Raw genomic sequence first — 13,568 nt, 5'->3', positions numbered from 1 at the left:
ATCATATGGCCTAACTAGGTATTTAGTCCGCTGCAGGATGTCGTACATAGATAACTCTCCCGTACCTTTTGGCCCCCAATGATAGTTATATGCAGGGTTAGATAGTTTACTACTTAAAGCTTGGGGGCCGGCCGGCCGGCCGGGGTTCTCCGCTGTCGGTTCTTCTCCCTGAAGAAAAGTCATTGTGCAGGTGTCTTTTTTTTTTTTTAGCTGTACATTGTGCTCCTTCTTATCTCCTCTTTATTCTTAGAGCTTTGAAGTCTGTCTCGTGCCGTACACATTTAACAATATCTTTGTTTAGATTACCTGCGGTAGGAACCTCCGTAGTCATAGTGCCCAATTGGAAAAAGTGTCGTTGAAAATATCATCTTAGGATGTAAAGATAGTTACTTCCCGGGTCAAACAACAGGCTTACAGTATGTACTATGGCTATAGTGCTTTTTATCTTTCTGTCCTTTAGTAAGTAACTAGTATTGTATATTTATTCGCATTTGTCTACTAATTTTTACTAGTTATCTACTGCAGTGTCTAGATCTTCCAACTTTCAGGGAGATATATTTTGCGAATATTGGATTATGGCTATGAGGATATGCTCGAGTATTAACTAGCTCTCGTATTTCATATTTAGGACAGGTCCCCAGATCACTATTCTCCTTAACCAGAAGGGAAGAAATTAAATCATGAAGTATGTAACTTATTAAGAAAGAAAGAAAAAGGAAAGATGTGAAAAACAAATGGTAACTAGTCATGGTTATCGTGCGACGACATAAGTTGAAGCAGAGATTCATTCGTAAGGGTGGAAGCCATCATATCATGTCATATCATATCATATCCTTCTCTGGGTACTTTATATCCCCGTTTGCATGGATGTATTCAAAAGAACTAGAAACCATTATCAGTGAACCAATTTGTATGAGTCCCTAGATAACTAGTTATGCCCAAGGGCTCACCCCATCAGTCAGCATGGATATTGTGCATACAACTTGAAAGGACCTGGTTCTCCTGCGGATGACTCCCATGTATGTGTGGTCATGAAAGTATCGTAGAAAAGAACGTCTCCCTGTTTCCAGGTATGCCAATAGCAAACTCTACGGTCGTAGAGAAGGGGATTCAGAACATTGCACAGTCTGGCTGAGTCGGAGAGTGAAATGTCTTCTATGGCGTAGACATCGGGATCTAGGGTGATATTGCTGTGAGAGAGAAGCGGGTGATAACGGAAGCAGGGTCGGCCATGCGAGAAGTGCGGGACAACCAAGGGCTGGGCCATAGTCTCAGTGCCGTTGGAGGAGCCCAACACATTCCAGCAGAGCTGCTGAAGCATCTCGATGGTGTAGCTGGCTGGGAGGTGGTCGAAAAGTAGAGATGATGCGGAAAAGAGACTGCATCTGTCGTTATCCGAGACAGGACCGGTGGCAGTGATGAGTCGGTATCTATTTGGGAGCGAATGTTATTTGAGTGGGAAATAAATAGGCTTGAGAAACAGGTATGGCTTACTTGGATGAAGAGGACACCGGGAACTGCTTGATGTTGTCGGCGTCTTGGTACTTCATGACCTCAGTTGGCCCATCATAGGGCAGCCACTCTGACGAGATGCCGCTGTCTAGCTTCTGTGGGTCACTGCCTTGGACTTCGTTTTCGGATTCAAAACCGGATATCAGAAGTTGAGAAGCATTCATATCCTCAGCTTTGCGCACAATCAGCTCATGATCGAGGGTGTCAGAGAATCCGCGAAGGACAACGGGTGAGTTCTCGTGTGCTAGACCCTGGACTTTCTTCAAGTCTATCTGGCTGATCGAGGTTGGATTGACAGGAGTAACCATTACACCGCAGGGATAGATGGGATCGACTGCTACCGGCGATGACCAGTTATACAGTTCAGACGTGGAACGGTAGCACCATGGACGCCCGTTTTTGTAAACCAACTCAAATTCTGGGTCTGCGTCGAAAACCTCGCGCCAACCATACATGAACTGGCCATCAACGGTGTAGCAGGGTGCTGAGTGCCAGGGCGTGACGGGTGCTGAAGTTCTGGGGAGAACATTTATAGAGATCTTCATCAATCCATTTGATGGATGGATTGAAAGACGGACGTAACGTGGATAGTTCTTTTGGATGGCTTCTGCAAAAGCCTACAGCAAGACCACACGCGTTAGTACCATTCAATGCTGTGTATGCTTTGTTAGCTTCCAAGCTCTGGGTGAATCATTCCACTCACCGCGCCTCGTTCGATCATGGCTTTGGCAACACTCCCCAGGTACTTCTTGTGCGACTTGCGAGATTTAGAACCATCGTCTACATACAGATGTTCCAAGTCCTTAGTTAAAAACTTGATGTATCCTCGATACGTGGTGCAGATGTCTTCATTTGACTTGATCATTACATCGGCGTCGAATCCCACCGGTGTGTATTTGCCAATTAGCTCGTGGCGAAACAGCGGCGCAAATTTCTCGTACGTCTCGCCATCAAGCTTAATCTCGTCATAACAATGGAGAAGGTTGCGCAGTCTGATGAACTCGATATGATCGTACTTATTCTCAGCAACCATTTCTCTCAGGGCATGGCTATACTCCCAGACATCTCTGTCGGACACGCCCAGGAGATCTACAGACAGTCCCCATCTTAGCATATAAAAGCATGAGTACCATCTTCTCAACTTACCGTTATACACGAGGCCATCAGATGCAATGGTGAGCTTTGCTCCATGTTCATAAATGTCACTAATTGCAGCGCAGAGTCCGTTCAAGTGTGCGAGACAAATCTCTTCGCCTTTGTCGGGAAGGCTCCCCAAAGTCTTGTTTGCCCGATTAGGAGATTTGAATGGAAAAGCTGGTAAGATCATTTGGATTGGCTGTCTGGCCTTTATCTGGATGAAGATCGTGTTCAGAAATAGAAAGTTTCCCTCGCCGGTGCGGTCTCTTGCAGTTGCTGGCACCGCGGTACGATACCGACCGATAATCTCCATAACCTCGAAGGCCTTAAGCAGACTTTCATCCTCGGGCTTCATTTCTGCAGCTTTTGGGACGCTGGGCGACGCCATAGGGAAGATGTTCGATTCGTGTGGTTCTCCCATTTCGGCGCAGTTTATATGCAGTATGTGCAAGATGTGTTGTGCACATCTCAGAAGATGCGATGAAAATCACTTCTACATAACACGAAATTGAGAATTCGCTTCACTGGCTACACGACGACTAAGCGATGCAAACTGATTTTCTGCTTGAGTTTGGACTGAACAGCTCGGGGGCCGTGATGTCAATCATTAGCCTCAACATTGCACTGTGCCGGATGCAGTAATGGGTTTACCCGCCGGAACCAGCTGGTAACAGTACCATCACCATCCACTTTCTTTTTCAAGGTGACAAACTAGGTGCAGTCCTTTTTGTTGTCATCACTCTCAGGATGCCTATATCCGTGAAGGCACATCGACTCGAGTCGCCTGAAGGACGGTGCAAGCAACAGAGGGGATAGGTCAAAAAGTAGGAAAGTACTATAAAAAAGCTTGATGTATCGCTGTACAATTAGCTGACAAGAATATTCCAGATGATTGTCCCCTCGAGTCGCAAAGGAAATGTTACCGTTACATCACTTTACTAGTAAGTTGTACTAGTAGTATCAAGAGAGTCAAGGGCAGAATAGGAGTGCCGTGATATATATCGGGCCATAGTTGGCATGAACGGGTGAATTGATAGCATCATGTCATTTTCTTCACAGAGCGAGGCTAATTCAACACGGCTTCTATGAGGATCCATATAGTCTCGTCATGTAAGATTATTCGACTATATTCTCTAAATCTACCATAATCCCAACCAGATCTAATGTCGCTGGACCAACGAGTGCTTCTACATTTCCACGAACTATATATGCGTATATACTAAGCCTTGCGGTGCATGGAGGTCGGAGATGCCTAGGGGATGATGCCATCAGCTATGCTGTTTTAGTTCTCATGCGATATCTGACTTACCTGGTGGCTAGGGAAGATCAAGGTATCCGCAATCACAACATTCTCGCGCCGACCGGCGGCAAATACAACCACCTCAGCAATATCGTCGGGTGTAAGTGGCTCGCAGCCGCTGCAATAGCCGTGTTGTCAGTATTTGACCACGTGCCTTGGTCTTCGCTGTCAGAGAGAAACATATAGGGGTCCTCACGCATAAACTGCATCTGCCTTTGCCTTGTCACCGTAGAATCGTACGACGGAGAATTCCTATTGGAGAGAATGCATTAGATAGTGCCGTGTAATCGGCATAAGCGAGTTCTTACAGTCTCAACCTGGCCAGGATCGATCTCAATGATACGGATTCTTGTGGCGATAAGCTCCTTTCTCAGAGCATCGGTAAAGGATCTGACAGCCGCCTTCGTGGCACAGTAAATACTACCACCGGGATAAGCCTCGCGGCCAGCGATGCTGCCAATGTTGATGATATCTCCTCGACCACCATCAGCTCTCTTCTTGAATATGGGAAGGATGGCCTGGGTCATGTTGATCAGTCCAGTAACGTTAGTCGAAAACATGATGTTGATATCTTCAGCTTCGATTTCTGGGGCCTTGGCAACACCCTTAACGAGGCCCCTGCATTTCTCTTAGCATGAGCTTGGAATCAACGGTTGGACAAAGCCATGACTCACGCATTGTTAACCAAGACATCGATCTCCTTGAATTCCTCGGGCAGAGACGGCACAAAGTTCTTGATATCTTCCGGGTTGCTCACGTCCAGCTGTACAGGCAACACCTTCACGCCCTCACCGACTTCCTCCTTGATCTCCTTAGCCAGCTCCTGCAGAGAATCGATCCGTCTAGCAGTCACGATGATCTTCAAGTCCTTGGGAGAAGTACGAGCAAATTCCTTGGCAGTACTGCGTCCAATACCGGAAGATGCACCAGTCACGAGGATTGTCTTGCCTTCAAGACGCTTTGCCATTGCGGTCGCCATTGTGCGTTTGATGAATGCTGGCCTGATCGCAGCACGAAACGGAAGCGGGGCAGATGCGGAGAATATCCCGGATGAAGGGAAGAGCTGTCGCAGGGATCTAATAGTAGTATGACACGCCTGGAAAAGCCGCATAAAGAGCCGATCAGCTGGCGTCAATAACGGTCAAATAAAGAAGGAAGTGTTTAAAATCGGACGAGAAGACAGGGGGGCTGCTGGTGGTTTCTTATGAATCACAGGCCGATGGTCGGGATGGCGTGCGGGGATCCGGCGAGACCATTTCGTGCTCGCTCGGCTGATGGTTATGCCGGTCGGACTTGCTTCCGATGGCTGCTGTCTTGCCCCTGCCGGGATGGAGAGCTCATTGCGACACAATATACCGCTGCCATACACAAGTAAGCTGTTATATCCTTTATCAACATACGGGTACCTTCACTCCGACCTTCAAGGTTTATCAATATATGTCTCTCAAAACGTGACTTGCCCATCAATTGAATTCGCTCATTTTCCGAGCACGTCGGAAACACACCGAATAGTACTACCATTGACATCATACAGCGACAGCTCGAGGATATTGAAGGAGGAAGGCATTCTTTGTGGGAGACAGAGCTTTTCTCATCCCGGCATGCCATCTTGTACAGTGCGCGAGGTCTGACGAAAGCAGTAATCATCAGCTATACTCATACGAATATTCAAACTGACACTGCTGATAGTGTCTCGACGATATGTTATATCGCTTTTGCAGAATCTCTTCTCCCTGAAGTTGGCGCCAGCGCAAACAGGTACGCTGTGGGCAGGTACCCTCATACAACTGAACGTAGTTTTCCATTGGCGAAATCTAACAGTGGGGAATCCTCGAAGAAAGAGAATATTCATACTCATCATATCTGCAATAGATACGAAAATGAACCGGGCAATGCCATGGTCAAGGGGATGAGAAACGCACTTCATTAGCAGCCTGACCTCTTAACGGTCAACGATAGCTACGTTTTTGTCTTAGGGCCTGCAGAATGACCGGCCACGAGGACAAGATCCCCGAATAGCAGGTTTTGCTTTTTCAGAACGCATGATCACGCCAAGGCTTCCACGCGTTTGTAGGTGAGTAACCTCGCATGATCATGCAGAATTAGCTTAATCGGCTGGCTCACGTCTTCGTCTACTTGTCTGGGACAACTGTCGACAAAATTACAAAGACGAAGCAGTTGTTATTCGATTCTGCGTTTGACTAGGACTAATTGCTTTCACTTCAACGAAACTGACGTCAAAGGGTACAAAGCCACAGGTCCGTGGGGAAACCTACCTAGTCGCTTTGATGAATTCGACATAGAAGGATCAGTGCGAGACGGCATACCTTTAAAGCCACTGGGGCGCATGCAACAGAAGATCTTTTATGGAATATTCCAACGTGCATGTTTCCAGTATTGGTCTGGTGCTGGCGATCGTTCGCTACTACTGTGGTACCGAACGGGCTATCAAAAAGCTCGAGAGTTCAAGCCGCGGCCGTACAGGTCATCCACTATGATGAAAGACAAGACACCTAGTTTGAACAAACCACGGACTTCAGTGATCTGCAAACTCCAAGCGAAGAGATCGTCATCTCTGGTTTCAAACCTTAAGATCATGTGCCTCGAAGGCGTCAGGTACGCTCGATGGCTGTTGCGTACGTATGAGATGCCGAACGCCTTGGATCATCCGACATGGGCACCGCCACATTCGTGGATTCCCATCAGTGAAGTTGTACTACCATAGCACCCACAAGGGCTCATGTGAGCACGGAGATCAAGAATGATGGTGTCCTGAGTTTACAAGAAGTGCGAGCATACAGTATGGAGTCAACCACAGTACCAAGCAAATAAGTCCAAATTTAACCCTATGGGGAGTATTCCTTGTTCGACGAATGGCCGGCGCTCCTGGGGACGTTGATTGCGAGATTCGGAAGTCGTGGTGTTCGGGCTTCGGAACTCAAGGGGTTCAACACCAGGTATCCATATCCGACGTGGTACGGAGTAGTCTCTCGAATCCTCAGCCCTATAATAAGAATTATGATTTGTAAGATAGTGTCTATGGGAGGTTAAGGTTGGCTTCCAAGAATCAAGGAAATCTGGACTATTCTCCAGCCAACGCAAGTAGACTTTGAGCTCGGAAGTGACTCCGATGCTCGTGCGGCGTTTGACAAAAGTTGTTAGACCTTGAGACCTTGATTTAGGGAGTCAAGAAGAAGTAAACTATTGAAATGCTCTTATCTCCGTGTCGAGGTTCTGGCAATTGCTTGGGTTGAAGATGGGGGCAGTGGATCGTCAGGGATAGTGGCTGGTCACTCGCTCTCTGACCGCTTCGGCGCCTTCTTTCCCTTTTCCCTCTCCGGCTGACGATCATCGCTAGCTTTTGACAGTCCCCCTAAAGCCCCAGAGTCAATACATCTGTGCCAATGAGAAGTTCTTGTACTCCAGGAAAGTTCGACGGGCTATCTTCGTGGGCCAGAATGACATTATTGACATTTGACACAGGTCTATTCCATTGTTGACACCTCCCTCGTCTGTCGATCTTCGCACCTTGACTGCATCCTTCAGACCAAAGCATTGGAATTGCACGTCATCCCCATCCGCCCCCGTTGCACGTACCCCATGGTATCTATCGTGCAACGAGATTTACCCCTTTTGCAACACCCGGGGCTTTGCATGGAAAAGCGCTTCGTGAGGACCATAACTAGTGGGGACCTATCCACACATTATTCTGCACCAATGAACGGAACGCCACCGAGCATAGGCTCCAAGACATCCTTTCAGCTATTGAGACCAAGCTTTAGAGCCATAAAACAATTTGTCAGCGGGATGTATGACGAGAAAACCAAATAGAACGTCTGGGAAGCTCTTCCGAACTTCCGTAAGAGGTCACTGCAGCGCTCATTTCGCTGCGGATTTCACATCGACCAGGAATGCGCTTCTTTTACTATTCAGTGGCGCTCTACCAACTGGCTGGTAGTGGACATCCTTTGCCGCTTTTAGCTTGCCCGGCGCAGCAATAGCGCGACGCTATCCAGCCTCGCCCTTCCCATTCCCTTTGGACCTGCATGAAGGACCCATCTTCTATTGATGATCATAGCCACATGCTCGCAGCCGCACAGCTGAATTGGGATGAGAATTTTTTTCAAAAGCCGTAAGACTATCGAATCGAACCCCGAATTCTCTTCGGGTTCCATTCCCCCGGAATCATGTATGTCATATGAATTATTGAGCCACGAGGGACAACAATGGGAAGCACGCCCCTGCTGTATGCAGACTCGATGCGAGGATTATACAACATTCTCCACATGCAAGCTCGGAGTCCACAGCCTTGATGCAGCCAAGCATGGCAACGGCTGCTGGCTTGCGACCTGCACTGATAGGGCCTCGGCGAACCTGGAGGCACGAGTCATGCGAAATAGTTAGACAATATCTCCCACGACACAGGCTACGATGTGGAATAGTAGTTAATATCCTCCAACTACACCTTTTCCTTAGGCATCTGTGGTCTCAGTGTTCCCTCCACCTACAGAAGGTGGCACCGCATCTATTGCCGGGCGCATCATGCAATTTCAAATATTCTCCTTGGTCAAATTTCGACCATGGCGTGCTCTATGGATGATGTGATCGACGGTTACAATTGAAGAAAACGGAAACAGAAGACTATGACCACTAGTAGTTGTCGCTTACCGCCCAAGGGTTGCGAGATGTCAGGGACCTGCGTGGACTATCGCACAGTGCCCGGACACGCTGCCTATCGAGCACTCGAGCCTACGTCAAAGACTTCCCCAAATTTGTCGATCAATCACTGAGCAGAGAATGATCTATCGTTCTAGGAATTCTCCGACAAGTGATGAATTGAAAGTAAGAAACCATGGTTGCTGTTGTCCACGTTTGACCAGAAAGGGTGAACGCAGAGGATATTTGTGAAAATCCGGCGAACGCTAAGGAAAAGTCTGCTCCACCGCGAAGCTGATTGCCCGAACTGTTGTTGACTTCCTTTGCGGCCACCCATGATCTAAATATGCAGGATTCGCTTTTATCGAGGCGCGTAACTTTGTCGGGGAGGAGCCACCCGGGGTCTTCCGCGAACCGGGGACTGATCATGGCCATCTCTTGCCCTGCTATGAATGATCCCATGTCCCTGTTGCCTTGGATGCCCCGAATAACCATTGTTAGCCAGAAACCAGGATCCTAGAACGGAACTAGTTCATGCAAGGCATTGGACTAGAGATCTCGTGTTTCTCCTCGCTCGGGGACCCACCGCCACGCTGAATGGCAGATCCTTTCTTATCCTGACCTATTCGCAGGGAAAGGATAGAAATTGACGAGCGAATGAATGCTCGGAATCATACCATACACATTGTAGTCCACCTAGCGCCAGAAGAATTCTATGCCGCTTTTGGCCTATGTGCCTCCACCGGTGTCATCCACTCCAGCACGGTCGTGGCCGAGTCTCATCATTCTGAAACTGGTGGCTAAACATTCTTCAACACCATCTAAGCCAGATTGAGAGAACCACCCAGGTTTCTCCATGTGGCTATTGATCCTGGTCTATTTTTTCTTACAGCACCCCGGGGGGAACTCTGCTTACGGCCCCTGAAGGGCACTAGATAAGCGGGGGATACACGAGCCAGAAGGTTGAAATGAGCATTTTGTGTTCGACCTACCCTCTTCTTGGTGGAGCCAACCTAGCCGAATCAACGGTACCGTAGGAGGGACATTGCCGAGTCCGTCCCAGCCAAGTCCAAAAAGCACTATACTCCAGGAGGGAAGTTCTCAAGACACCACAGTGGCGGCCCATGGATCGACCATCGGAGAGAGACTCCAGTGACAGGGCGTTGGGTGCCATTCTGGGTCTCGCTCTACAGGCCGCCGTCTTGATTGACTAATGTCTCCCCTTCAAGCGCATCCACTCTGCCGTCTGCCCACGACATCAGTGGAGACCGACAGCTTAGTGCCATAGATCATTACTGCAATTTGGAAGGAGTCCGGGTCATGTAGCCACACTGTGCCGGGCAACACCGAGCTGAAATGGTCTACTACGTATGCTTTGACTCTCCATCCAGGGCTCCCCAGCAGTCTAGCGGCTTTCGCACACTATTAACTACTATCAAACTTTGAGCTATTGCGGGGGTTATTCGGGCGATATTCGCTGAACTGTTAAAAGCAGGACCCCCGATACTTTTCTTTTCTCTCTTTTACCCCGGTGCAGGATCTCAAAAAGCAACCCTACTACAAGAGTCGGCATTAGCCCACACATTCCTTTCCTGAAAGCTTGTTGGTACCTATTGGACCCATGTGGTAAACCACGTTTCGGCCTCTAGGTTCAAGAACCTGGAGACTGTACATCTACGCAGATCGACGTATTGACCCCAAACCAATGCAATAACCACAACCTACGCTTTATCTTCTACATCACAAATCACACGCTCTTTTGTGCAACGCTTATCTACTCAACTGCCCACTCCTTTGCCATGCTAAATGAAATGATGGGAAGCATGCTGCTTCCCCGGACTACCGGTGATGGTGCAGCTCGCGGACAGCGAGCCCTGGTAGTGACAGCCGTGCTTACCGGAATCTCAATCGTCATCGTCGCTATGCGTATGTATGCGCGAGTTGGATTAATGAAATTGACTGGCCGTGAAGATTACATGATCCTTATTTCTTTGGTACGTACCCTGACTAGGGCATCTGAGTTTTTCTGGGGAGGTATAGGAGATTGACTGGGTGTATGTAGGTCTTTGCATGCACATATCTTGGTCTTGTTGCTGCTGGTAAGTTTCGATTATCCGCCAGCCTCCTATAACACTTCTCTTACATGGTACAGAGGTGCATTTCGGTCTCGGAATACACGACGCCGATTTGTCTGACGTTGTTGTCAAAGAGCAACTGAAGGTAACACCCCCAATGATAATCGGTCTCCTCACCTCATACTGATCGTCTCTCGCGAAGCGACTTTGGGCTGCTATCCCCTTCTATAACGCCAGCTTGATTTTCACCAAGTTCTCCATTCTTTTCCAATACCTTCGGATCTTCCCAGACCGTCGCTTCCGGCTTGCCTGCTGGATCGTGTTTGGTATCGTGGCTACTTACGGGACATGGGCGGTAGTCAGTGGTTTCCTGAACTGTATCCCAGTGGCCAAATTCTGGAACCGCGACATCTCCGGCTACTGCCTTAGCTTTGAGGCAGTCTGGTTCTTCAACGCATCGATGAACATCGCCACAGACACAACATTGTTGATCTTGCCGATGCCTCTTCTGTCGCAATTGCACCTTCCGCGCATGCAAAAATTCGCCCTTATGGGTATCTTCGCTGTCGGTGGATTGTAAGTCATGGCGATCGCCGTTTCGCCGAATGCACGCTAACCACCACACTCCAGGGTCGTGATCACCAGTATCCTCCGTTTGTCCAGTCTGAGAAGTGTAGCTCAAAGCTCCGACACATCTTGTATGTAGCCCTCCTTTGTTTCTCTGCTCCTGGGGCTCAGACTAACAATCGAAACAGACAGCAACGTCGGCGCTGCCTATTGGACCGCTGCTGAGTGCAACGTCGCCATCATCTGCGCCTCCCTACCATTCCTTCGTCCACTCGTCAGTCGCATCTTCCCTCGCTTCCTCTCGACCAACAGCTACAACCGCTACACCCGCAACCCCACCATGTCAGCCAGTCGCATGACCGCCACTCGGATGACCGCGCGCTCGCACCGGCAAAAGGCCGAGCTCTACTCCCAGGACCGCGACTACGGCATGTACACAATCGACGTCAAGTCCGGCGAAGCGAACCACGATGGCACGCTAGACGGAATCGCAGTCACAACGACAACAATGGTTCAGGAGTCATCGAGACACAACGACGAGTCGACCAGTCAGCGTCGACTAGTCGTAGATGTTTGATGATTATCCTGTCTCCAGCCTTTTCCTGAATTCAAGCACACTCATTAATCCCCAAATACTCACGAACTTACTTTCTTCTGATACCACGATGCATGATATATGACACTGCATCTTCAACTACCCCCTCTTTTTTTTTTCACTTTGGACTCTGATTGATATCCCATATCTGCGCTTTGTTTCACACATACTTACCTATCCATGCACCTTCGTGTACATTTTTCTCATTTTGCGCACGTCTAATCATCAACGACTTTATGACCATGCAACAAGCTGAATCCTCTTCTTCTTTTCTCAATTCTATGTACATTTCCCCTTCTTTCACTCATCCAATGAGTTCCTCATCAAATTCTGTACATCAAAAATCTAATAATCACTGATAGATGTGGATAGAGAGAGAACCAAATACTAATAAGACTAACTTAGCGCCCGGATAAATAGAATCCCGCTCCCTAGGGGAGTGTGTGCCAATCTATCTGCCCACCCAAATCTTAGATTAATAATTCTCATACGATCATAATCTCCCCTAATCGTAATCTTATCAATCGCATCACATCATATCATATTTCAACTATAGTGTTTTCGCCAGATCTAGAACCTCTCCATCTGCCCCTCTTTTTACAGCACGATGGATAGTTAGATAGTATTTTCATTAAACGATACGGTAGTGAGGCCAGCCATTTTCAAAACATACACACATTGGTCGAGTAGCTGTCAGAATCCGCTCCTAGTGCGCTTTAGGAGTGAATTCTCCGGATTTGTACCACTCGGCCATCTGGTAAAAGAACTAGGGTTCTGAGTCAATAGACTCAGAACGCGCACATTCATAAGCTTGCAGGTGAAATGTGAGATCCTAAATTCTTGCAGTAGCAATCCCTCCCTACCACTATGTAGCACAATCCTAATGCGTTGAGGATTGTTTCTGTATAGTCATTCTGTTCTTCTCTTTCATCTAATGGGTTTTTTCTTTTTTTTTTCCCCTCTCATGTCCTGTTCACACCACTTTTCCGAGTAAGTATACTAACTAACCCACTCTTTAACCCAAGAAAATCAACAGATAGTACAGCACATAACAGAAATCCCCTTGACACATCCAGAACAACTAAGCTTTACTTTATTACAATTCAGTCTGAAAATCCTTGAACCAGAATGATAATCGCACTTAGTAAACGATTCCAATTTAACCGAGATAGTAGCTACTAGGTTAGCTGCACACTAGCTACACTCAACTAACTGACCAACAATTGCTAAAACATGGGACCTATTTCCACCACATTGAAGGGTAGATATGGTAAAAGAAAAAAGAGATTAGAACAAGACAGTAGGTAGGTAAGGTACTAGAGCGCCCTACCAAAATAGCAATAATCACATAGCTAACATAAATACTACCCTCAGCACATCAAACCACACATGGAAATAATCATAAATTGTATGATCCGCTCAAAGTGACTACTCTGTACATAGTGGTTAATATTCTGCTGTAATCAGTATGTATTACACATGGCATGACATGACAGTGACCGACTAAATTCTCGCGGTAATGAAAACAATCAGGAAGGGGATCCTCAATCCTTTGCAGTGAGGGGTAAGGTAGGTATGTGTGTGTGTGTGTGTGTGTGTGTGTGTGTTAGTCTTACTTGCAGTTTGCGAATAATAAGAATTACATGAGAATAATAGCCCATATGAGGAATTTGGAGTACTGGAAAGCCGAGGTCGGGCCGAACCGATCTAAAAGGGAAATCTGGCA

The 13,568-nt window shown here is 47.6% G+C and overlaps 6 protein-coding genes across 6 annotated transcripts; 1 reads left to right on the top strand and 5 right to left on the bottom strand.

Moving 5' to 3' along the window:
* Positions 1 to 347: 347 nt before the first annotated feature.
* ASPBRDRAFT_479301 (uncharacterized protein) lies at positions 348 to 873 on the bottom strand. Its single transcript, XM_067625984.1, has one exon. The coding sequence runs from the start codon at positions 786 to 788 to the stop codon at positions 513 to 515; it is 276 nt and encodes a 91-aa protein (XP_067482436.1). The 5' UTR covers positions 789 to 873; the 3' UTR covers positions 348 to 512.
* An 85-nt stretch (positions 874 to 958) lies between these two features.
* Positions 959 to 2,962, bottom strand: ASPBRDRAFT_172939 (isocyanide synthase family protein; the record flags this gene model as incomplete). The annotated part of the gene is made up of 5 exons (XM_067619736.1): positions 959 to 1,430; positions 1,495 to 1,604; positions 1,695 to 2,129; positions 2,216 to 2,601; positions 2,659 to 2,962. 5 exons carry the CDS (start codon positions 2,960 to 2,962, stop codon positions 959 to 961), a joined length of 1,707 nt encoding a protein of 568 aa, XP_067482435.1.
* An 876-nt stretch (positions 2,963 to 3,838) lies between these two features.
* ASPBRDRAFT_479255 (oxidoreductase, short chain dehydrogenase/reductase family) lies at positions 3,839 to 5,143 on the bottom strand. The gene is made up of 4 exons (XM_067625983.1): positions 4,624 to 5,143; positions 4,258 to 4,567; positions 4,146 to 4,201; positions 3,839 to 4,067 (listed from the first exon to the last, which is right to left on the bottom strand). Exons 1-4 carry the CDS (start codon positions 5,058 to 5,060, stop codon positions 3,932 to 3,934), a joined length of 939 nt encoding a protein of 312 aa, XP_067482434.1. The 5' UTR covers positions 5,061 to 5,143; the 3' UTR covers positions 3,839 to 3,931.
* Positions 5,144 to 8,639: 3,496 nt separating this feature from the next.
* ASPBRDRAFT_479220 (uncharacterized protein) lies at positions 8,640 to 9,191 on the bottom strand. Its single transcript, XM_067625981.1, has one exon. The coding sequence runs from the start codon at positions 9,098 to 9,100 to the stop codon at positions 8,729 to 8,731; it is 372 nt and encodes a 123-aa protein (XP_067482433.1). The 5' UTR covers positions 9,101 to 9,191; the 3' UTR covers positions 8,640 to 8,728.
* A 143-nt stretch (positions 9,192 to 9,334) lies between these two features.
* Positions 9,335 to 9,779, bottom strand: ASPBRDRAFT_53128 (uncharacterized protein; the record flags this gene model as incomplete). Its single annotated transcript, XM_067627010.1, has 2 exons — positions 9,335 to 9,476; positions 9,598 to 9,779. The coding sequence occupies 2 exons, from the start codon at positions 9,777 to 9,779 to the stop codon at positions 9,335 to 9,337; spliced, it is 324 nt and encodes a 107-aa protein (XP_067482432.1).
* Positions 9,780 to 9,973: 194 nt separating this feature from the next.
* On the top strand, positions 9,974 to 12,249 carry ASPBRDRAFT_172932 (PTH11-like integral membrane protein). Its single transcript, XM_067619735.1, has 6 exons — positions 9,974 to 10,599; positions 10,668 to 10,704; positions 10,758 to 10,825; positions 10,883 to 11,256; positions 11,311 to 11,378; positions 11,436 to 12,249. The coding sequence occupies exons 1-6, from the start codon at positions 10,405 to 10,407 to the stop codon at positions 11,822 to 11,824; spliced, it is 1,131 nt and encodes a 376-aa protein (XP_067482431.1). The 5' UTR covers positions 9,974 to 10,404; the 3' UTR covers positions 11,825 to 12,249.
* Positions 12,250 to 13,568: the final 1,319 nt, after the last annotated feature.

The sequence above is a fragment of the Aspergillus brasiliensis genome (genome assembly GCF_001889945.1).
Source record: "Aspergillus brasiliensis CBS 101740 unplaced genomic scaffold ASPBRscaffold_3, whole genome shotgun sequence".
In the NCBI taxonomy this organism is placed as follows: domain Eukaryota; kingdom Fungi; phylum Ascomycota; class Eurotiomycetes; order Eurotiales; family Aspergillaceae; genus Aspergillus; species Aspergillus brasiliensis.
The sequence above is the reverse complement of the archived record's forward strand: the minus strand, read 5'-3'. Positions and strand labels throughout refer to the sequence as shown.

Excerpts from the sequence above, each read along its gene's own strand:
- ASPBRDRAFT_479301 (XM_067625984.1), bottom strand. The coding sequence starts at position 788 with ATGAATCTCTGCTTCAACTTATGTCGTCGCACGATAACCATGACTAGT.
- ASPBRDRAFT_479255 (XM_067625983.1), bottom strand. The coding sequence starts at position 5,060 with ATGCGGCTTTTCCAGGCGTGTCATACTACTATTAGATCCCTGCGACAG. Across the intron at positions 4,568-4,623 it reads GATGTCTTGGTTAACAATGC|GGGCCTCGTTAAGGGTGTTG; the intron begins GTGAGTCATGGC and ends AGAGAAATGCAG. Across the intron at positions 4,068-4,145 it reads AAGGCAGATGCAGTTTATGC|CGGCTGCGAGCCACTTACAC; the intron begins GTGAGGACCCCT and ends CGGCTATTGCAG.
- ASPBRDRAFT_479220 (XM_067625981.1), bottom strand. The coding sequence starts at position 9,100 with ATGGTTATTCGGGGCATCCAAGGCAACAGGGACATGGGATCATTCATA.
- ASPBRDRAFT_172932 (XM_067619735.1), top strand. The coding sequence starts at position 10,405 with ATGCTAAATGAAATGATGGGAAGCATGCTGCTTCCCCGGACTACCGGT. Across the intron at positions 10,705-10,757 it reads TCTTGGTCTTGTTGCTGCTG|AGGTGCATTTCGGTCTCGGA; the intron begins GTAAGTTTCGAT and ends TACATGGTACAG. Across the intron at positions 11,257-11,310 it reads ATCTTCGCTGTCGGTGGATT|GGTCGTGATCACCAGTATCC; the intron begins GTAAGTCATGGC and ends ACCACACTCCAG.